The sequence below is a fragment of the Pyrgilauda ruficollis genome, unplaced genomic scaffold, assembly GCF_017590135.1.
Source record: "Pyrgilauda ruficollis isolate IOZ18807 unplaced genomic scaffold, ASM1759013v1 scaffold203, whole genome shotgun sequence".
Taxonomy (NCBI): Eukaryota; Metazoa; Chordata; class Aves; order Passeriformes; family Passeridae; genus Pyrgilauda; species Pyrgilauda ruficollis.
Genome location: NW_024519541.1, coordinates 310,178 through 333,074, shown reverse-complemented (window position 1 = coordinate 333,074; position 22,897 = coordinate 310,178). Strand labels below are relative to the sequence as shown.

The 22,897-nt window shown below is 45.5% G+C and overlaps 1 protein-coding gene across 9 annotated transcripts in view; it reads left to right on the top strand.

Annotated features, from left to right (window-relative positions):
* WNK2 (WNK lysine deficient protein kinase 2) overlaps positions 1–22,156 on the top strand; it is a 94,874-nt gene extending 72,718 nt beyond the window's left edge. For 5 of the 9 annotated variants that reach the window (XM_041467210.1, XM_041467216.1, XM_041467211.1 and 2 more), the window contains 3 exons: positions 5,187–5,231; positions 6,720–6,973; positions 14,005–16,293. In XM_041467210.1, the coding sequence (XP_041323144.1) occupies positions 5,187–5,231; positions 6,720–6,973; positions 14,005–14,352 (647 nt within the window). In that variant the 3' untranslated portion in view covers positions 14,353–16,293. Of the gene's footprint in view, positions 1–5,186; positions 5,232–6,719; positions 6,974–14,004; positions 16,294–21,921 lie in introns of those variants that run through there. The other 4 variants (XM_041467217.1, XM_041467214.1, XM_041467218.1 and 1 more) reach the window with 3 other exon arrangements.
* The last annotated feature ends 741 nt before the right edge of the window (positions 22,157–22,897 follow it).

The window sequence follows — 22,897 nt, the reverse complement described above, 5'->3', positions numbered from 1 at the left end:
ATAGCCTGATGGTAAATTTTACCCTGGAGTTATCAAAGCTTATGTACTTTATGTGATTTCTGTTGAAGTAATTTTATTTGCAATGTGGCAAATATACATGTCTGCTGTCCCGGTTCCAGCGACAACAAAATGAAATCCATCCTTCTGTAGACGAATGGTCTCTTTCACACATGTTTGGACTCTGAAGACATGCATGTAGCAAGCTGATACAATTCTAGAAGGTCACTGGAGGGTATAACTTCCATACAAGGGCTGTATTAACTCGATATACAGTACTGTTTATATCCACTCTATTTTCTTTAATTTTTTCCCCGCTCTTTGCATGTGGAAATGCTGAGACAACAGTGCTCCAGCTAGTTCTTTCCAAATCTCTGTCCCAGGTGGGCTTTTCCCCATGCAGTCACTTTAATTAGTTTAAGTGAGCAATTTTTTTATGGAGTCATAAGGCACAGGAAGATCTGGTTACTCTAAGGGAGAGTCCTTTCAACTTTTTGTGTAAGCTGATCTGGCTGAAGCACTTGACTCAGTTTATTTTCTTATGACCTTATGTGACCTCAGAGATGAAGTCAATTAGCAGTTCATCAAAGCATAAATAAGTAAAAAGCAATATCAGATATTCAGATGATACTTGGAAATGGATTGTTAGGATCCAGGAGTTTTGTCTCAAATAACTGTGCACCTTCTATTTGTACCCTATTTGTCTGACTTCTAAAGTAATTGGCAATTCCACCAAATGATATCAAGCTATTTAATGAAAAAATTAAGACTTTTTTACCCAATTGTAGATGCTGCTTTTTAGGCAAACAGATTTTGCTTGTACAATAAAGATATGTTGTGCTGAACAGGTACTATAGGCCACTTACATATAACCTTAGAAGGGCTGATAACGTTTTTCAGAAAGTATTTGGTTGAATAACTGTGGATTTACAGTAGTATCAGCTCTCCCCTTGGAGTTCTGCACTGCTCATTACTATCCAAGTGGGTCAGGTCAAAGGCACAAGACCACTCCAAAACACTCCTTCTAATTTTATCAATAAACATTATTTTAAGAAATAATGTCGAAATTTTTTTTTTGTTTGAGCTCCCTGAAAGCACAAACGCTCAGGTGACTGATGTTTACAGAATTTATTATCATGTAAGCTTTTAATGACTGGTGAAGTCATTAGACAATTTTGCATTTAGGGATTTTTTTCTGAGAACATGAGGAGAATTCTCAGCTCCTAAATATTCCTGTTTGGTGTTATAGTGGCCACAGTAATTTCTTCTTCTGTACATGTAATTCCCAGAAGATGTTTCCTTAATCTTCTATGGAATTACTATTCAGTTGGATGCAAAAAGTCTGGGAGGTGGCAATTAAAACCAGTGTATTAAAAATGTTTGGGTTCATGGATGTTGTGAATGAAACCAAGGGAATATGTAAATCCTTTGAATCGTGAAGTCTCCTCGTGCTTAAATAACTCAGCATGACTAATTGCTTTCTGTTCCCAGCCCATGTGCTCTCTCAGGTTCTGGGCGAGTGCTGGGGGAGGTTTGGCCTCCCCCATCCCTGAGTCACACCAGCACATGGGTGCAGTTCAGGCACTTAACGTGACACTGCAATCCTTGGTCCCCCCCGAGGGTCCCAGTCCTGAGAGCACAGCTTGGCTGTCAGGGGAGCCTCTCACCTGGGCTGCATCTCACCTGGGGAGCTTGGCAGGTCCCCATGGCTGAGCTGTGGGCAGGTTTGGTGGGGCAGGAGGTTATTCCAGCTTGTTTTCCTGTGAGCCCAGCAGGTGGGATGTGTGTGTGAGTGCAGGAGTGGGGCTGCGTGCGTTCCTGTCCTTCCCCAGGGTGGCTGGGCTGGGATGGTGGAGGGCAGGATGGACAGCAGGATGTTCTGTGGAGCTGGGATCCAGAGCAGCTGTGTCTGGAGCCTCAGGAAAAATAGTGCTTGAGGAAGGCCAGGTTGGATGGAGCCTGGAGCAGCCTGGTCTAGTGGAAGCTGCCCCTGCCTGTGGCAGGGGTTTGGGACAAGATGGGCTTTTAAGGTCTTCCAACATAAACCATCCTTTGATTCTATTATTTGAAGGTGATTATGTTGGCAATACCAGCTGTCTCATGTTCCTTTCCCTCTGGAAGGGGCGTCAGTGGACCCAGCAGGCAGGCACAGCCAAGAATTTGCATTAGGTGCTAAACATGTTTGCATCCATACCCTGGAAGTGTCCCAAGACAGGCTGGATGGGGCTTGGAGCACTTGGGATAGTGGAAGGTGTCCATGCCCATGGCAGGGATGGAACTGGATGGGTTTTAAAGTCCCTTCTAACCCAAACCATTGCAGGTAGGATTCCATCCTCTGTGCAGTTGTACAGGGCTGGGACATGGCTGTCCAGTGCCAGCAGCTCGCAGATAGTTCAGAGTTCTGGGTCTATTCCATAAGTCAAGGTTTCCCTGGTATTTTTTTTGTTTGAGAGCTGTTGAGAAACACTGTGCTGCATTTTCAGAAATGCTCCGAATCTGTATATTTGGTTAAAGAAAACCAGCCCTTTGGCGAGGGAGGATGTGCCAGCAGGAGACCTGCTGCACTGGCAGAAAAGTTGGCAACAACTTTGAAAATAAATGTTCAGATGGGTTAAAGACAGTATCACAAGGATCTTGCTCTGGTTACAAGATCCATTGAAACACTTTCACAGTGTTCTGCAGGACATTTTGATCTGGTGCCCATGTCCAATATTGACTTCACCTTTGTATGTTTCATGAAATAAAATATTTTTTATGGGCTTCGGCATAATTTTTCCTGAGTTCCTTTCCTGTGTTAAACTGCAAGAGTGCCCTAGGGAAGAGTTTTCACTGATCATGAGTGGAATTTTCAAAGCTCCATTTGGCTTAGGCTTGGAATCTTGTGTAATGCAATTTTTGCCAGGTTTGTAGCAATTCATATAGTGTATGTGCATATGCAATTATGGAAATGGTCTAGCAGTTTATTGCCATTTCCATTTTTTTGTAGCTTTCCAGCTTTTTGGCAGCTGTTAGCGCAAATATGGGACAGTGGATTTTTTCTGTTCTGTATGATGTAATAGCTGTTTAATTCCTCAGATAAGAGATCTGGAATTGTAGGTAAAATGCTCCGCTGAACTTTCACAGTCTTCCATTAAATCTTAATTGTGATTCATCTCCTTTACTGTTCTTAAACGTGTTAATTTTAGCAGTAATACAATTAATCAGGTGAATTAGATCTGCAAAGTGACTTTTTAATTGAATTTGAGTTCATAACCAGCCGTGGCTGATAACTGTCAGTCCCTGCTTGAGGCAGTCTCACCGCTTAGGGAATGTTTCCCATCTCCCAAGCCCCACACTGGAGTGGTGCTGCTGGAAGGAGCAGCTCTCTTCTTGGTGCCTGACTCGCCTGTGATATTTTCCTCAGAGCTGGAGCCCCTCGTGCAGGTGCTTCCTGAATGTGTTGAGTATTGCTGCTTCTGTCATTCCCCGGGCTGGGTTTGGCACCTGAGGTGCTGGGAAGCCTCTTCCTGGCTGTGCAGGAAGCAGAGGGGCTGGCGATGAAGGTGTTTTTACACACACTCGAGCACCTACTGCAGTCAGCTGCCTGCTTTTATTTCTTGCAAGCAGGTGCTTTCCATTTGCATTCATATTGTGCTAAGAAGTGCCTGTTGCTGCAGGAAATAGCAGGAAATAGCCTCTAGGATTGCTGCCGTGGTCACTGCCATTGTGGGGACTTGTTTCCATTGTGGAAATTGGTAGCTAACTTTGGGATAGGCAAGGTAAGGTGTATCTGAGGGAAAAAAGAGCAAAAGATATAAGAATACAAGACAGATGGTTGAGTTGTGAATATGACTGTGTTTGCTGTCTGGGCTTTGAGATGAGAACTGAACTTGTTATGCTTGTGTTGTTGTAGTCATGTCCTTATTTTCTCAGGGTAGAAATCCATATGAACTATATGAAATAATAAGAAGTTCTTTCAAAGCAGTCCTCTGTTCCTCATGCCACCCATATCTAAGCACAAACATCTCTTCTCCCTTTCTTCCTCTCTCCCTCGTTTCTTTACTTTCTCTTCCTCAGTCTCTGACTGAAATTGTTTCCTTCTCCTCTGAAGACTCATTCAGGGCCTGTGTCAGCCTGGACCTGCAATCTCTGAGTTTAAAGCTGCATTTCTGGCACAGTAACAAAATGTTACACCACTGTTTACTCTAGAGAAAAAGCACATCATCCTCTATCTTACTTTTTTGCCCCAGTCTGATTTTGCTCATGGTTTCAAATGCTTCTTCCCAATGAACCCACCATAGCCCATGTCAGACACTCATCTCCCCCCATCCCATAACAATATTCTTCTTATCAAGTCCAAAATACCTTTCAGGAAATTTTGGCACCCAAATAGCAACGGTGCCAATGTCTGGCAAGATCTGACAGTCGAGTCGGGGTCTCAGCACACTTCTGGCACTCTGCTATATGTCAACAGACTGTAAAATCATGATGAATGATGGAACGAGACAATAATGAAAAAAACAAGTAGTTTAGTTAAATTAAAACTCGGCTACCCTGACAGATTATTTTTCTGCACTCGGACAAGGCATAAGGGAAACTCATTCACAGTTCATTCAATTGAAGTTCAGAGTCTCACATTTAGACACAAATCCTACAAATAAACTATTTGGAAACAATTGGCCTCAGACCTGCAGAACAATGTATCTTTTTGGACTTGTAAAACAAGATTTTTAGGGTTGTTTCATGGTTTGTCTTTGCAGCCAGACTAGCTTGACTTGTTCCTGAAAGCATTTTTGGCCTCCAATCACAAACTAAATTGACCTTATTTCCTGCATTAATAGGAAACAAATCAAAACCTTCTATTAGGAAGCCAAGGATATTTGGGAAAAAAAAAAAAAAAAAAAAAAAAATTTAAAAATTTAAAAATCAACCAACCAAAACAAACCAAACAAATGCATCTTTAAGTCACGAGCCCTTGCTTTTGGCATGCTGTGGTACTTCCCAAAGCTTTTGAATGGCTGCACATTAAGAAAGGTTTGAGCTGTCCAGTTATTTAGGCTTCCTTTACTCACCTGAACTGCTGACTTTGTCTGTCCTTTCTTGCATAATAACTACTTTTTGATTGCTTAAAAGTACAGAAACTTGTCCGTCTGATTTGTTTTGTTTAGTCTTACCTAATTCTGTGTGTCTTGTATTGTTTTACCTTGTAGGGTCCACCTTGAAACGACTATGTCTAGGCAAAGATCACAGTAGTAGTAACTATCCCATTTTTGTTTCTCAGTATTTCCTTCATGGCATGGGATGTTCTTTGCTTTTTTATTATTATTTTTTACTAAAAGCTGGTTATTTAATTACTAAAGCTGATGCACTTACCGGATGCTAGATTGTATAAATTGTGGTACTTTGAGAGTAATGCATGTGCTGTGATGTCTTGGGAACCTTGCATGCTGCAAGAGTCGTGGTGTTCTGTGTGTGAGACCGTGCACGCATGCAGCCAGGAAACTGGGTCCAGTGTCTGTCTCTGAAATACACACCTCTATATGACTGCAGTTCTCTGCTGGAAGAATTGATAGCTTAAAACCATTCCAGCCCCCTTGAGCTGCATGAAATATTAAACACCAATTGAAGAGCTTTCTTCTAAAAATCCTTACTTTTCTCACTTTTACCCCAAGTAAAGGAGAAGGAATTGAGCAGTATTCACTTAGAAGTGATGTTGCAGGAATGCATGATCATTTAAAGGTTATTAATGTATTTTATGTAACTGTAGGACTAATTAGTGTACTCGGTTTCATGGGCTGGTAACTGATAAACAGAGAAAATACTCCATGTTCATGTTTGCTTATATAATCATTTTACTACAGTTCTATGAACTTTTTGCTTGGAGAGATGGTCTTTATTTCCAATCTTTAGCTGTCCCAAGTATGTTAGCTGAGAAGTTACTTTACATTTTCTGCTTGGGTCAAATTCAGACTCCTTCAGTTGCAGTCCCCTGCTGAGCTTGCTGTGTCAGACTTGTAGTCACTAAGCAGAAAAAGGATAGAATTTATTTTGTTTTTACTAGTTCTTCTGGAAAGAAGTGAACATACAGAATTAAATCTCTATCAATACTCTTCCTGACTGCTTTTATCTATACCAAAAGTTCTCTGTCTTTGTCTCAAACAATCACCCTGCCCACTACAGACTCTCTCCTCTCTCTTTTATACTTTCATGGTCCTGATGGGGTTTTTTCCCCCCAAAATACACAAATAGCCATGTGAATCGTCCTGGCATCATCGAGAGGGGTGGTGGGCTCCCAGAGGAGCAGGAGCCAGCCCTGCCTGTAACCTCTGTGACAATAGCATTTTTCCAGGAGGACAGTAAACTTAGGCAAGTGAAATAAATGGTAAATTCATTTTATAAATGTTTGCAGTATTAGCAGTATATCCCACCTCCCTCTTCCTCATGGTAGTGTCTGAGGAGATGTTGTATGGGATGTGAGCTTTATGGGGCTGCATTCCTGGCTTCACTTCCTGTCCCTAATTTGACCCAAATTAGTACAAATTAGTAGCCAAGGTAACATGATGTGATAGAAAATGCAAAACCATTGGACTTGGACCATTTCTTTAAGCAAATGTGTTCTGCAGCCAGGAGGGGGAGGGTTGGAAATCTGAAAAGCCACCACTGGAGTGGCAATAGGTGAGAAGGGGTTTGAGCTGCAGGGGTGAGGCAGAGACACCATCTCAGCTCTCTGTGTGATTTTCCAGGATCCTCGACCAACAGCCTGGTGACATGTCCTGAGCCCCTCCCACAGTCAACGCTGCAGGTTCAGGCCAACAACAGTAACAACAAGAAAGGGACGTTCACAGATGACCTGCACAAGCTGGTGGACCAGTGGACGAGCAAAACTGTTGGAGCTGCACAGACAAAACCTTCTTTAAACCAACTGAAGCAGAACCAAAAAAGGCAAGACATGGAGCCAAAGGCTAACCCCATGCAAACGCAGAATGAGACATGTGGAGTAAGTGGCCCTCCTTGAAGGACATACCTTTTGCTATGTGTCTGACAGCCTTTGCAGACCTCAGATGAGGAGGAGGACATAGACTAAAATTACTCCAGATAAATGCTTTCTATAAATGTCCAGCTCTTTTCATTCAGTACTAAATCAAAATTTTTTTTAATTGTCCTTTGGAATAATCTTAAGGGATATATGGGCAGCAATATATATATATATGTATATATAATATATATTTTAAAATTCCAAACTGCTTATTAACAGCAATGCAGAGCAATACTCTTATTGTTATCATCTCTTGCTCAACTTCAGTTTCATCTATTACTAAAGTTTTCTTTTTGATGTTTAATATTAACCTTCCTCAGAACAGGGGCTGGCGACTCTGTGGTTGGGAGCCATTGTTTGAGTGGAATTGGAGTGAGTCCTGTGCTGGGAGAGGGGACAGCTAGGAGTGTGCTGACCCTTGCTTGTTGGACAACACCATCCTCAGAAATGCTGTCAAAGTATCCTACAAAAAATAAGGAACTGAAAAGCTCCCACTGGTCCCTTTTGTTGTCAGCAGCAGGACAAAGCCATTGCAGGTGTATCGTGTCTGTGTTCAGTGCTGCTGAGGGCTGATGCAGAGGCAACTCAGCAAGAAATGAGCACACACCCAGAATCCCAGTTCACCATTCTGGCCCACCCTGGTCTGGGTTTCCAAACCTCTTCCTTCTCACAGTTGGAGACTCTTTGACTAGTAATTTTTGCTGGGTTCATTTTCTTGGAAGGCTGCAAATTGAGCCAAAATAGAGGGAAATAACAGTGTGGAGCCGTTTTGTAATCCGCTAAAAGCAAGAGGACTAGACCTGGATAGCAAACCACTGCCTTTTTGAGATGTAGAAGGAAAAAATCCTGTAGCAGTAGTTGGTGAGGTGAAATGTACCAAAGCAGGAACCTCACCATTGCATCTGCTTTGGTACCTGCTGCTTCCTGAGTCAGTAAATTATCCTTTTACTCAGTAATGCTTCAACCAGCTCAGGAGTAAGCAATGTCTACTTAAGACCCTAACAGTTTTCATAAAATAAGTCAAAAGTTGGTGCTAGTAAACCCAAACTGAAGATTTCCATAAAAGAGGCGGGGAGGGTGCAGATTTTGTTTAGTCACTTCTTGCTTTCTTTTGATAAACTTGTTGCAGCATTTTGGTGTCTTTCCTCTGAGACCGCTGCAGAAGTTTGAAGTATTAAATGTGGATGTTTTGCCCACCCGTATCTCTGGAGAAATAAGTGGTTATTTTACTTATTTAAATCACCTGTCAGTATCAATTTAGGGCTGATTTTACCTCCTGCAGTTTTGGTGTCTCTGTCTCAAAGCCTGTGGAGAAGGCAGTGTGTCACTGTGAGAGGAGCAGGAATGTCCCTGTCTCAGTAGACTGGATCTTGGAGGGTTTGTGTCTTTCTGAACCATGGCAGTTGTTCCAGGGAGCCAGCAGAGCTGACTGAAGTTTTTTGGAGGTGATTTACCAGGAGCATGGAGAGGTTGGGATTCTCTGCTCTTCATTTTGCATAATTCCTTGTTGTGTGGAGGAGTGGCATCAGCTGGAGCCCTGGGGTGGGTGAGACCTGGGGTGGTTTGGGGCATGAAGTCCTTGTAAGGACCGTGCTGGCTGCAGCAGAGATGCAAGGGCAGAAGGCAAACACTGCTGGTGTACTTTCTGTTGAGTGTTTTAGCCATGAAGATGGCACAGGATACTGCAGGTGGCAGGTATGATATAGAAGAGCTTGACAAGGGTTGGTTTGAGAGTTCAGCACTGGTTTGCTGTTTGCACCCTCTGAAATTGGCCCTAACAGGGAAATTGAAGTTGAGGGAGAAGAGAACTGCGTGGTGTTGGGAGAGAAATGGCCAAAGGAGGGGAAGGGCACAGCATAAGAGGACTCCTAGTGTGGACAGCTGGACAAGTGACCTGTGTGTTGGAGGGATGAGCTCCATGGGGAGATGTCCATGTGCTGAATCACAGCTGAGTCAACTGGAAAGACAAAAAGAACTTGGGAAATCACATAAAGGATGGAAAAAATGACTTTCCAGGAGAGAGAGAATCTGAAGCTCAGGTTGTACTTCTTCAGTTCATCTGGTAACACAGTCTTTTGTCGCCTCTTTTGATCAAAAATGCCTTTGCAAGAAAAGAATAAGGAGCACTATGCAGATTTCCAGCCCATCAGAGAAGGTTATAAGGTTTTATGTTGAAAATAAAGGCTGGATAAGTAGGAAACAAGGTGATTCTTATGCCTTTTGTGTTTTTTTGTTTTTTTGTTTTTTTGGTTTTTTTTTAACCGGAACAAACTAGTACAGAGCTGTTAGGGTGGGCTGTGTCACATGGGCTTAGTTTTGGGAAAAGCTTTGTTGTTTTGGGAAAAGTGGTCCCTTGTGATGGTCAGAAATGAGGGGCTGGGGGTGGCAGGATTTGTACCTTCACTTCTGCCTTGTCTCTTGGGATTATTGTAAAGAGAAATGCCTCCCTAAAGGGTTTCATACAGAAGTGGGAGTGAAGGGAGTTGTCCCACGACGAAAAATACATTAAACAATTTTAAAAAAAATACAAAATGTTAACTAAACATTTAAATAGAAAAATACATTTTTTACCTCAAAATTTTCTCTTACTGTTCACCCACTGTTATGAATATGCAGGGCAGTTGTGTGGCTTACTCAAAATCTTCTCTTTCCCCCTGGAACAGAGGACTCACTTCCCTAAGTTATCTCTTTTTTACTCAAGACTCCTTCTACCACTAGCAGCAAATTGTTTGCTGTGAATAAAATATATTATTTTTTAACTAAGTGAAAGCTACTCTTTAAGGCTGGAAATAGAAGAGAAACTGGTGGTGTGTTTTAATAAGAGTGAGTGGTTTTCTTTTCATCCTCTACCATCAGAAATGTAGACAGCAATAATGTAATCAGCATGTAAAGGAAAACTTCATATTGTGCTTTGTTTCTACGGAAGTTACCAGTCCATTTGCCTGCAAATCCTGGTTAATCATATTAGAAATCCGGGGGAGACCTTTCAAAAGGGGAGGAGCCTTCATCCAAGGTGTCACAGGAGCATTGAAATGCACCTTTTCAAATGGTTTTATGAAGCATGGAAATGCAGGTAGATTCTCATCAGCAGCAGTTTGAAATGCAGTAGGAAATACTAAAACTGAGGTCAAACTGCCTGAGTGATTTCTCTGTGTGATCTTTGTGAAGATATGATGAAATAATCATTTTTACAGGTAATTTTGGTTAGCATTAGTCAAGGAATAGCTTAGGAATATGAGCTGCCTTTTGTGCAAAGAATACTGAATATTGTGTACTTAAAGACACTATTTGAAGGTGCCTGAGAATGAAGGGCTTGCCAAAAATGTTTTCTATTCTCCATGCTGTGTGTAGCTCCACAGGTTTTACAAAAAAAAACCTTACCCCCAAAAAGCTGAAACATGTTCCCAGTGCATAGTGAGGTTGTTTCTGAAAACACACAGGTCTGTGTCACTGGGTGACAGGAGCTGAGGGCTTGGACACCTTGAGCAGCATCTGAACCTCTGCTGGCATTTCCTGACTCATGGGCTTGGGTGTGCTGCCGGGAGCAGCCGGGCTGGACGTGGTCACGATGGCAAAACCAAGCCATAGCCCCTTCACTGTGTCTTCCCTCTCTGTTGGATTGGGAAAATAATAAAAAATGAATCTGCATTTGAAACTATTCAACACTGCCTTGGTCTGAATAGTTTTCCAGGGAACTGGAAAAGCACACACAGATCTCTTCAGGAGTGCCTAAAAGATTTGGAGTTTCAAAAAACTGGGCAGAAGTGATAAAAGCGATATCCATCTCTTTTATCATCCTTACCAGCTCGTGTTGGCAGCCAGCTCTGATTCTGCCCTGTGACTCAGTTTCCTTTCAGCGGTAGCTGGTCCATACAGAAGGAAAACACTGATGCTAATGGGGTAGCCAGCAAAAGAAAAACTGTCCAAAATCCTGCCTTTTCAAGTGGGTTGTGATAGTTATGGTCAGCTTTCACAACAGAATTACCTGGCTTCCTCTGTTCTGATAGAAACCCAGAAGTATTTATGATGTTGGTAAGTCACACCCAGTGCTTGCCTGTGTAGTTTGACAGTACTGGAGCTGTGAGTGTCACTGGGGTGGCACTTTGAAGTTTGCCTGGTAGACCACAGGAAAAATTATAACAAGTCCAAACAACAGATTTGGGGTATTTGAACTACCCTAGTCTTAGTCTTGTGAAGTTTTTTCATTTTTACCAGTATTTTCTGGTATGTTGTTCTCTGTGTATGTATTATTCTTGTTTTCTAAATGAGTTTGTGTGATTATTTGGGGGAAGGGGAATAAACAAAGGAAAAACTGTCAGGAGAAGGCAGGTGTGGGTGAAGCCGGAGCTGGTGGCTGGTACCTGCAGGGACACTTACAGGTGCTCGAGCAGAGGCTTGTCAGTGCAGAGAGAGTTGGGTGCGTGCAGGTGAGGAGGTGGCACGAGCAGAGCTGTGGCGGGTGAAGGTGCCACTGTCTCCCTTGGCTCGGTGAGTTCGGAGCTTCACAGAGGAGCCTAGTGGAGATGTGGAGGGGAAGAGCTTCCCTTCCTACCCATATGATACATGGCACCCCGCTCTCAGGGCTGCCTGCAGGTCTGGGGTCCTCAGCACAGGGAGGCCGTGGGGATGCTATGAGGGCTAAAGCAGGAGTGACAGGAGCCCACGCGGACTCACAGCTGCGCTGGTCACTGTCACCCCCGGCAGCTCGGGCTCCTCCTCAGGTGAACCCCTGACCATGGACGCAGCACTGTGCAGCAGAGGGGCTTCCCTGGCTGCCATCCGACATCAGCCTGGCTGGCTTGAGATGCTGAGCCAGTCCTGTTGAGGGCTGTGCTGTGATCCCAGCAGAGCGGTGCGCGCACCTCGTTCGTCGCTCCTGAATGTCCATCTGCTGCCCTTTGAATGGGACCAGCAAAGGGACTTGCAATCTCATGGCTTTCCTGGAGCTGGGAAATGCACAGCTTTGGGGCTGCTTTTCTGGCACATGTTAATTGTGATGCTTCAGTCAGCACCTCCATGCAGGAATTGATGGGATGTGTGGGCCTCCATCAGTGTTGAGTCATCAGAAGCGGTTAAAAAGATAATGGTTAAAATACATCATAGCCAAGAGGCTCCTACCAAGGGGAAGATGCAAGAGTGCGGTACCATAGCTCCTAAAGTGTGTATTTAGCTCACTTGATGCATAGGAGGAAGGTAAAGGAAGCAAACTTAAACCATTAATGTGTGTTTGTCATGACATTATCAGGTTTGATGTGTATGTGTAATGTTGGGTTTGGGGCATGACAATTTTTTTTGGTCACACATACCATTAAATGCAGCCACTGCTTTACTGAGGAATTCAGCTGAGAAGGAAAAAGTTCAGAACTGGAATGAGACAGATTTCTCAGTATTTTAAAAGAGCTGAAAATAAGCTTTTTCAAATTAATTTTTAAAAGGGGCAAAAATGTCACCTTGCATTTTTAGTGCCACTGAATAATCTCTTGCTAGTATAGTCCAACTCCTGGCCCTGCACAGGGCACCCCAACAGCCCCACACATGCCTAGGAGCATTGTCCAAAATGCAGCATTTTCACAAACATCTGTTGGCACTCCTCACAGGTGCTTAGTTTGGTGGAAACCACCATTTTGAGGATGTTAAAACAAGAATCTAGTAACAGCGTGCAGACGTCTGCAGGTCTTAAAAATATATCCTTGATTCCTCTGTTTCTTGTTCTTTGGTTTCTGTTCATTTTGGTGGGGTTTTATACATTATTGGTGTTTAATTTGTGATCCTGAAGCATCTCCTTCAGTTCAATGTTCACCATCAGATTCAGGTTTCAGGTGAGAATGAGAGACAGGGAAGTGAAGGAGAGTATCAAAGAGTCCTGTATTTTTTCTAAAATTGCCCTAGGAACAGAGGTTAATTCCCCAAAGTAGGACATCCTGGGAGACATTGCAATTTTTGTTGTTCATTGATAAGAGAGATTAAAATCACAAACATGGTGATTTGAACCCAACCCAACCTTAAACATACATTCATTTTTTCTGCTGAAATTTCACCTTCCTACCAGTTTTATCAATTGAATGTGGAATGTCACATTGATGGGAGACTTCCAGAATTACATAACAACCTTTTTTCCTTATGCCATATATAGGTTGTGGCCTGGTGGGAACCCTGGCAGGGAGCTGTAAATGCTGTGACATGAAAAATGTAATGAAATGCTGCAAACATTTGGGATAGCAGCAGTTCCCATGGCATCATGCAGGATGGAGTGTGTAATTTGGGAAGCTCTGCCATTCCATATTGAGGGAGGAGAGCTCTTTCTCTGCCCCTCACATGCAAAAGCTGAGTAATTGAAGTGTATGTTAATAGAATTTTAGAAAACCGTCTGGAATTGGTCTTGGCAGCCCATGAGGCAGAGCAGCCCTGCTGTGTCCTCGCTGGCTTTGCCTCACCTGGCACAAGCAGCATGAGCACCGGGCACCGAGCCACTGTGAGCGGTCTCCTGCCACCCTCGCCACCCTCAGCTCCCTGTGGCTGGGGAAACAATTTCGTACAGAAATAAGGGCTGGAGTTTTTAAAGCTCTTTGGAGGCTGGCTGTAAGAGCATGGGATTTGGGTAAATTCTGTGTTTAGTGAAGTTTATTTACTTTCATGCACAAGTTAACATTTGAGTTCCTTTGGACATAGGAGGGTGTTAATTTTCACTTGTTTAATGATGCTTCCTGTCTTTCTAAAGAATGAGGTTATATGAGGTAACTTTCCCCTCTGCCTCATATCAGCCTTTTCTATTAAATTCCAAATATTCTGTCTTAAAAAAAAAAAAAAAAAAACAAACTCAACCCAACCCCTCAGTAAAAGACAAAAAAAAATATGAGCGCAAAAGAAAGCCCCAAGGACACTGTGGCACCCCGTGCCCACAGCTGCCCAGGGCCCAGCGTTGGGCCGGGACGCTGCTGGCATGGGGAGAGCAGTGCCCTGTAGCAACACTTGTTGTGTTTCTCTTTTTGTAGGTAAGTTCGGTAAGGACAGGACTGGGGAGCAAGTGCCCCGTTCCAGTGGCTTGCCCCATGCCCTCAGGATTAGCTCCTGGAGCCGCGCCGTCCCTGCCAGTGCCCGTGCCGGGGCCCGCCCTGGCTGGCGCGGTGACACCGTACGTGATGCCTCTCTGTCAGTACGGAGCCGTGTTCCCTTCGCCTGTGTACGGAGTGCCGTGGCCGGGGCCGGTGGCGCAGCCGGGGCTGGTCCGAGGGCCCGGCATCGTTCGCTTCTCGCCGCTGGGCCGGAGCTGCCTGCGGATGTACCCGGTGCCGCTGCAGCGCCCGGCCCGGCCGGCCGGCCCGCGGCTGCGCATGACCTAGCGCGGGGCCCTGCCGCGGGGACCCGGGCCTGAGGGACTCTGCCAGGGGGTGGCCTTGCCGCGGGGACCCGGGCCTGAGGGACTCTGCCAGGGGGTGGCCTTGCCGCGGGGACCCGGGCCTGAGGGACTCTGCCAGGGGGTGGCCTTGCCGCGGGGACCCTGCCCTGGGTTTTGATGCCGTCGTGTTGGAGTGTTTGCTCTGTACGTGCCGTGCTCTGTGTGGGATGAGGCAGGGCCCCGGGCACGGCCGTACCCTGCATCAGCAATCACTGTGAGGCGGCATCACCACAGATCGTTTGTTGTCAAGGCAATACCTGCTTCTGTCCCGTTGCTGAAGACACTTTATTCCTTGTGTTCTGTTTCACACTTGTGATCCTTAACATCATTGTACTTGAACTGATAATTAGCAAATTGTACTAACCCTGCAGGAGTTCAGTGCCTTGAATCTCAGCTTTCCAGTCCCAGCTGGAAAGAGATGTACAATTATTTGAAAGGTGTATTTTATTTACAATCTGCTTGAGAGTTGGAGGTATTTTTATTTGCAAAGATATTGCAGGTTTACAGTTGATGTTCCTCATCAGCTTCCTTCTGCTGTAAATGCTTTGTTTTTATTCACGGGTTGAATTTTCATTTCTGAAGCTTTTAGAAATAAGAATTGTGAGGTGAGGTTTCTTTGACATGCTTGTTTGATGCACTGATCGTAAAATTGTTGGTGTTTGTACAAGGAGTAGTGAAGTGCACGCTGTAATGTAAGAGCTTCTACAGAGTGATCCAAGGAAGGTGTGTGCAAGGACAGGGGAGCAGCTTCAGGCAGCGCTCTCCGTTCTCCTTCCCAGCCTGTGGCAAAGACATTGTAGATGATGACTTAATTCTGTAACAGGCAGCAAATGCTGTTTTCCTCTGGATCAGCAGCACACTGGATTTCATTTCCTTTCCCTGTGTCGTGGGCTTTTATAATTTAGTTAAATCACAAGCTTTTGCATGTTCCATAAGTGAAGACAAGTACGTGGAACTGTTGATTCTGGCAGACCGTGTCGGCACGTGGCTGTGAGCCCCGTGTGAGCAGAGCACGCACACATGTCCAGATTCTGCTCCAGCCCCTGAGCTTGACGGTGATGTCTGGTCCCTGGTGTGCCAGCTGTGTTCATGCTAAAACAGAATAAAAATGTCAAGCTGTTCTTTTTCGTATCTGACACTCCAGGTTTAGTGTCTCACTGCCTTCTGTTTGTAATGATTTATTTATTTATTTATCTTTATTTTTACCCAAGTTTGCACTCCAGGTGGCACGGACACCTCTCTCCTGTTCGAAAGTTGCTTTTTTCCTATTTTACTGTGCACAGAGCCTCCACCTACACTTAGTGTAAAGGCACAAGGTAACCACTAAAGCTGGTTTGCCATGGTAAGTCTCCTTCCTTCCCTGAGTGCTACAGGCAGCACTACAGGCACAGGACCCAGGTGTGGCCACAGCCAAATGCCCCACAATGACATTTTGTAGCCCTCTGCTGAGGAGCAGAGACATCCTGTGCTGCCAAGCTGTGAATTGTATAGTTCTATTGTACTTCAAGCATTATACCGGTCTAAATTACTTTGTTTGTACCCTTTGAATATATTATTCCATCAATTCAGTTAGAATTGAATTTATAGACAATTATGCAGAGTCTTCTGCCTGGGCAAAATACTTACTGCAGTAAGAGATTTCTGTTCTCTGTACCATGTATCTTTAATTTGTTTGGGTTTTTTAGATTCATGTCTGTATGCTTCATGAGCAAACATGGAAAATATGTTCTCACACCGGGTTCCCTTTGGCTCACACTGATTCCTACAGTTTATGTTGCTATTGCCTGTATAGTCCATCCCTTGTATACTGACAAAGTCAGTGGCACTAAAAGCCCCAAGAAATTGTATAGATTAAAAAGAAAAATAAACATTTTGTGCTTGAAAACGGTGTGAAAAACCCAGTGTTTTCCTAAACCATAGAGCAGTGTCAATTTCTAGCTGTTCCAGGTAATTCTGTGTTTGTTTTCCAGACTCGTTCTTGTCCATGGATTGGTAGCAGGAGCAGATATGGTGCCTCCAGCAGTTGTTGGGTGCTCCCCACAGCGTGCCCGGGGTGCGTGCTCGCACCTCGGGGGCACTGAGCCCCGAGCCCTGGCTGGGGCTGGGCTCTGCAGAGCAGAGGGGCTGCAGCCTCAGCAGCCTCTGAGCACATGGCTCCCTCAGGGGTGCCGGTGCTGCTCGTGAGGATGCTCAGTTTGGTAGGTGGGAAAGAGGCCCATGAACTCTCTCTTGAGCTGCAAAGTACTAGGGAAGCCCTTCTGAAGGATCCTGGCATCATTTAAGTGTGAGGAAGCTTGGTCCCGTTGCCAGCACCCTTTTTACAGTCACCGTCATTGGGTGAGGCTGCAGGAGAAATGAGAGAAGGGCATGCAGGTGTGACACTCCTGCTTCTGTCTCCGTGTGGCTTTGCTGTCTGTGCTGTGTTGGTTGGGAAGTCTCTGGCCCACGCTGGTGCCCGTGTGCCCCGCGGTGACTGCGTTGCATGGCTGTGCTCCCGGGAGAGCGGGGTGGCTGGGGAGCAGGGCATGGGTGCAGCTTCCAGGGCCTTGGGGGGTGTGCACCTGCCTGTCACACTGGGGCAAGCAGGAGCTCAGATTCTGTTGCTGGCATTGTCGTACTTGTGATTTGTAATTTCCTGATGGCTCTCTTGGCCGCAGCTCTTCTGGCTGTTCAATTCAAGCCTTGGTTTTTTTGCCCTTGGTTGTGAGGATTGTGTCTCAGGGTGCTTTGACCTCAGTGGCAATTAAGCAAATGACACGAGATTAAATAAATGGAACAACTTCTTGAGCAAAAGGTGAGCCAAGAGTAAGACAGAACTGAGGGGTCCATGCTGCACCATCACAGTGGGAAAACTGCATCTTAAAAGATCCCCTACAGATCCCAGAACTGAACTTGTTTTATTCCTGACTGGATATTGCTTCAACATGCAGCAAATGGGTCAAACCTGCTGGCAGAATTCCTGGCCTTGCTGGTTCCAGTCCTGCATGTCCTGTAGCTCTGCCATCACCCAACGTTCCCAGCCAGCACTGTGCTGCAGGGATATGTGGGAAGTCAGCACAGAGGCCAGCTTCAAATACCAGGTTTCAATGAGGGAGCTCACAGATCCCCTGATTCTCAGTCTTCCAGTTATAGAAATATAATACAAATCTTGAAAAAATGTTTAACCCCCATAGCCAGTAGTGGGAAAGTTTTGCAGTTTTCAGTTTTGGCAGTTGGGAAAGTAGTTGAAGTTTTGCTGTGTGCCTTTCATTTGGCTTTCTGATTGCCTTATGACATGATGGACTGTCTTAATGCACGACCACATCCTGCTTTCCCACTGCATTCCCAGCTTGCTTGGAGTAAGACTGGACATGGAGAGGGGCTGCTGCCATTGCCAATACTCATCTGCCACAGGGATGCAAAGCTGGGCACTGGAGATGGCAGGGAGAAACACTGCAGTGGTTTAAGGCTCTTTTGCAAATCTGGATTCAACTTCCCTGGAACAGATTTCACTCAAAAGAATGGTGCAACACTGGCCCTTGCAAATTGTTTGCATGTTTAACTCTGGTCTCTACAACTTTAAAGAGGGAATATTTTAAAAATTCCTTTAAAAAAGAAAAAAAAATCTTTAAGAAGTTCATTTAAAGAGAAAATGTTGCCCAGAGCAGCTGTGGTTTCCTCTGGATCCCTGGAAGTGTCCAAGGCCAGGTTGGATGGGGCTTGGAGCAACCTGGGATAGTGGAAGGTGTCCCTGCCCAGGACAAGGAGTGGGATGAGATGGGCTTTAAGGTCCCTTCCAACTCAAACCATTCTGGGGCTCTGTGATTACTTAACCATTACTCCATATCTCTCTTTGCTCTGCTCCGTTTGTGCCTTCTGCTGTTCTCTGAAGTCCTTGACATTAGCTGAGGGCAAGACAAGGGACTGAATGGGTGAGGTGTGGCATTCTCTGTGCTCCTGCAGAGTTACTTGTGTTGGGAACCAGGTGCTAAGAGACAGGATTCCTGAAATGAGCTTCTTCCTCCAGGGGAGGTTTTGCTGTTTGGTGTTTGTGGAAGGAAATCACTCATACTTTGAATCATTAGTTTAACTTAGCTTTGCCAATGGTAGCTCTTTCCCTTCAAGCATTTTTCATGATCCCAGTGCATTATTGTCAGGTCTGGAAACATGGAGAATTTTTCCAGAGAAGCCCCATGGATATTTTGTGGGTCCATGTTGATTTTGTCTGGTTGGTGTTTGTTTGAGCAGAAAAAACATCTGTCCTCACACATGCCTTGGAAGCTGGCTTTGGAGAGTTGTAGCCAGAGGTCTCCCTTCTAAAATTTATGTGATGTCAGTATTGCTTTCCCTGTCATCCCCATTCCCCCTACCACCCCCACTGCAGTGAAGGAAAAGGTTCAAGGTTTCTGGAGTGAGATGGATGTTAATCATCAGATAACAGCCATTAGGGCAAAAGCTTGCCTTGTTTTCTGCCTTGCTGCCAGCTAGTTCCCCCCAAGTTTTCCATGGATGCTGTTGAAATTGTTGGCTCAGTCACATATGAAACAGTTTCTGACTGTGTGTCATGTACAGTAAGGTTTCCTTGCCTTCTCCAGTTCTTTGTCTGCCCTCCTCTGTCCTGATTTTGGATGATTCCTATGGGGCAGTGTGGGCACAGTCTCTCTACAGAGTGTACGACAGGGAGCTCACACTCTTCTTGTCATGGCTGGATGAATGCCTGATATGGGATTGAATTTATAAAACAACAAAACCATGATTGTTTGTTATTTCTGGCTATGATTATTTATAACGTATTGAGTCCTTGAGGAGCACCTCAGTGGTTCACGGTGTTGGGCACCTGGTTGGTGCTTGGGCAGACTCAGCTTCAGTGAAGTTGTCTGATGTGCTGACCTCTGTTATTATTTTATACCTGACAGTCAGTTTCCTGTCTGTATACCCCAGAAATGAACCAGTTTGTTGATCTGGTGGGAATTGTGCTGTAACTCATATGTGTGCCTTTTGGTAGGGGCAACATTTCTGGCTGTGGAGTGATCACTGTAGATTCAGCAGGACAGGGATGCTCCAGCCCCAGCCATGCTGCTGCCAGGCTCCAGAAGTGCAGTGTAATGAGATAGATTTTAGGGACTGTCAGGCTACAAATTTTGCTTTATGAAGGAATTTGTTGCTCAGAGGGGTCTGGATGTGCTGCACTGTGTGAGCAATGGCTGTGTGAGCACAGAGATCACTTACATCTGATGCAGGTGGAAGTCAGGCTCAGACCAGGAGGTGGCTGCTGTTGGGAATGATGTGATCCTCTCTGCTCCCTTCTCAGGTGTAGTCATGTGCTATCAAGGCTGTTTCAGCATATGCTTAGATCTATATTTGATTATCAAACTTCTCCCTTGAAATATTTTCTCATGAGGAGTTTAGGCTCTGCATGGGTCAAGCCTTCAGTGTGACACACAAAGTCTCAGGAAGCTTTAGGTCTCACTTGGTCACTGTGGAGAAGCTGTTCATAGACAATGCCCTATGATTTGATAAAGTATCTATTGCAACACTGAAATTCTTGTGCAAAGCACTTGGTTTTTCCAAATCTGGTGAGCAAGGAGCACTTGGATTAATTTCTTTATGCAACAGGATGAATGTGTGGTGAATATTGAGCACATTATTGTAGTCACAAGGCAGAGGGAAAAGTTAGGATTGTTTTTTCCCCTCAGAAAGGAGCACATCCCTACACTTTGCCTTTCATGACTGAGGCGCCACTTGAGTGCCAGCTATGGCACTGTGGCTTTTGAAGAGCTGGGCATGGTGAGAGCCTCTCCAGCCACTCTTCAGGGGACTTCTCTGGGCCTGTTGCAGTTTTTGTGAGGCATTTAGGGCCCTGACACCTTGTAAAAACTTAGGAGATTTAAAAGAAATAACCAGCTGCCAGTCCTTTTCAAATGGGGATTCTTCAGTCTTCTGACATAAAACAGCCCCAAAAAGTATTTACTCTGGTGTTGCTTTTTTTCAATGACTTTTGCAAATAAAGTCAAAACTTCCTCAGCATTTCTAATTTGTTTGTCAGACTAGACAGACTGAATCTGGTATCTTTGTCCCAGATAGGCAGCAACTGCAGGTTGTGCCACGGCTGCCTTTTCCCACAGTTCTGCTGTCACCAAGCAAACTCATGGGTAACTGCGCTCCCCGACCTCTCCAGCACTGCTGCCCACCCAGCCTGGGAAAGCTCAGGCTGACTGAGCCTGGAGTAAGAAGCGGGGTGGTTGCCCATGGCTGAGCAACTGTGGGGGTTTGTTTTAGGAGCTGAGTGCCTGGGGAGCTGGCTCTGCTCTGGGTGTTGTGGCTGACCCACTGCTGCCAGATGTTTTTTTCCCAGTTACCTGGAGACAGTTAATTTTGTCCTATTTTCCTGGATGAAACTCCATGCCAAATGCTGGTTATTCACCATGAGCACGTGTTGGGGTGGATCCAGGCTTCAGAGCTGACGATCAGAAGCTCAGGGAGGAATTATGAGGAGGACATGATTTTCCTTCCCTTTGTTCCTGTGAACAAGCAGAGCAGGCAATACAGGTGGGAGAAAGTTGGGGTTGCATCTGACAAACACAAAGCCCAGACCACAGAGACCCAGCAGGAGCTGTGCCAGATCCTGGCAGTGTCTGCACCGTGCGCTGTCCCCAGCATCCCCTGCCTCCCCTGCTGCTCCGGGGATTCCCTGCACGAGCTTTGAGCCCTTCCCAAAGCTGTCTGCTGCGTCAGATCTGTCTGTGCTGCCCCTCTACAGCAGCGTGCGTGTGTCTTTCTGTCTGTGGAGCCGTGTGGGGTGCATGTGCCCCAGCACGGCCCCAGTGTGGCCAGCGCGTGTGGCGCGGGCTGGGGGACACGAGGTGACACCCTCAGTGATGTGCTGCTCTCGGCACCTCCCTTGCCTTTTACCCTCGTCCTGTCATTGCTGTGCCTTCATGTCTGTCCAAGCACCTTCCCCGTGCTCTGCTCCTGTGGCAGCGGATGGATCCCATCCCTGCCGGCGTGGGGCACAGCATCCCTGTGGCCCTGCTGCAGGGAGGTCTCTTCCAACCCAACCACTCTGTGATCCTGTGATCCAAGGATTGGCTCATTCCTATGGGACAAGGGAGCCAAGCCTGCAGGCATGGAGAGCTGGTGCCATGACCTGCCCGGGCAACCCCATCCTCTCTGACACCTGCACACGGCCTCACATCCATCTCCCCTCCTCCCAACAAACTGAGCCAAACGCTGGCTGTCTCTGCTGGCTCTTTCCATCTCTGCTTCTTGGGAGCCTGGCTCTCCCCCCACAGGAATGAGAGGTATGAGGACCCTGTGAGGTGCTGAGGTTCTGCCACCAAAAGAAATGGTTTACACGCCTGAGCTGTCAGCACAAGCGCCCATCTCTGTCCCTGTTTCCAGGGAGCGGGACCGGGAGTGCGCTCTGGCAGCAGCACCTCTCACACACTTGAGGTGCCCTAGCTCACATGGCCTTTTTGGGTTTGATTTGGGCTTTCCTAGATGTGAAATCCATATGTGGATTTTTTTCTTTTAGATTCTGAAAATGAGACCATCAGTGACTGACACGTGGCCGCCACAGCTACGGTGCCAAGCGCAAGGCCCCGCCGCGGCCAAGGAGGAGGAAGAGGAAGATGGGAAATGATTTGTCGTGTGTGAGGAATTCTGTGCTGTTTTGGTCCATTCAATGCTATTTTGTAACTTCTTTCTAATCATTTTTTTATTTATAGTTGGAAATACAAAAATGTTATGCAATAAAAAATAAAGGAGAATTATTTTGGGGGAAAAGGATTTTGTTCCAAATTGTTCCCTTTTGTTGTGAGCCAGGTTTCCGTGAGCAGCAGATGGAGAAGAGGGAAGAGGAGGAAGAGGAGGAGGCACTCCTTCAAATGCTTTTTGTTTCACACAGTTAATTGTCATTTAAGCAATTTTCCAAGTGATAAACTAGGCACGCGTACGAGAAAGAGAAGTTCCAGTTCCATTTAAATTTCTCACAGTTCTTTTTAAAATATGAAATTCTATTTTAAATCAACTTAAATCAAGTTAAAAACCTCCGGATCCTGCACCAGAAAATGAGTCTGCTTGTCACTTCCCTTTTTACCTCTCTCTTTTTCTTATAGACTGGCCACATTTTCTTGCCAGATTTAAATACAGTCTCAAGTCACTGCTGATTTTAAATGTAAGACTAAAATACTCCCAAAGATGAGTGGGTAATTGGAGCCATTTTTAAGACTCTAAAGTGCCTTCAATGATCTAAACTGATGCAGTGGGGGTTTCTTTCTCTGGGTTCACTGGCGGTGGGTTTCAGCTGTCTCCTGGACTGAGGTGATGGACAGAGTATAGCTCGTAGCAATAATCTCATGAGTAACCATTTACCCAAGGACTACTCACCTGGTTTTCAGAAAGCTGGGTTAGCATCGTCCTGAGAAGTGGGAAAATGCTGCTCCTGCTATTACATCTGGGCCCCAAAATCTCTGCACCCACGGGTCTCCCTTGCTCCTCCTGCATTCCCA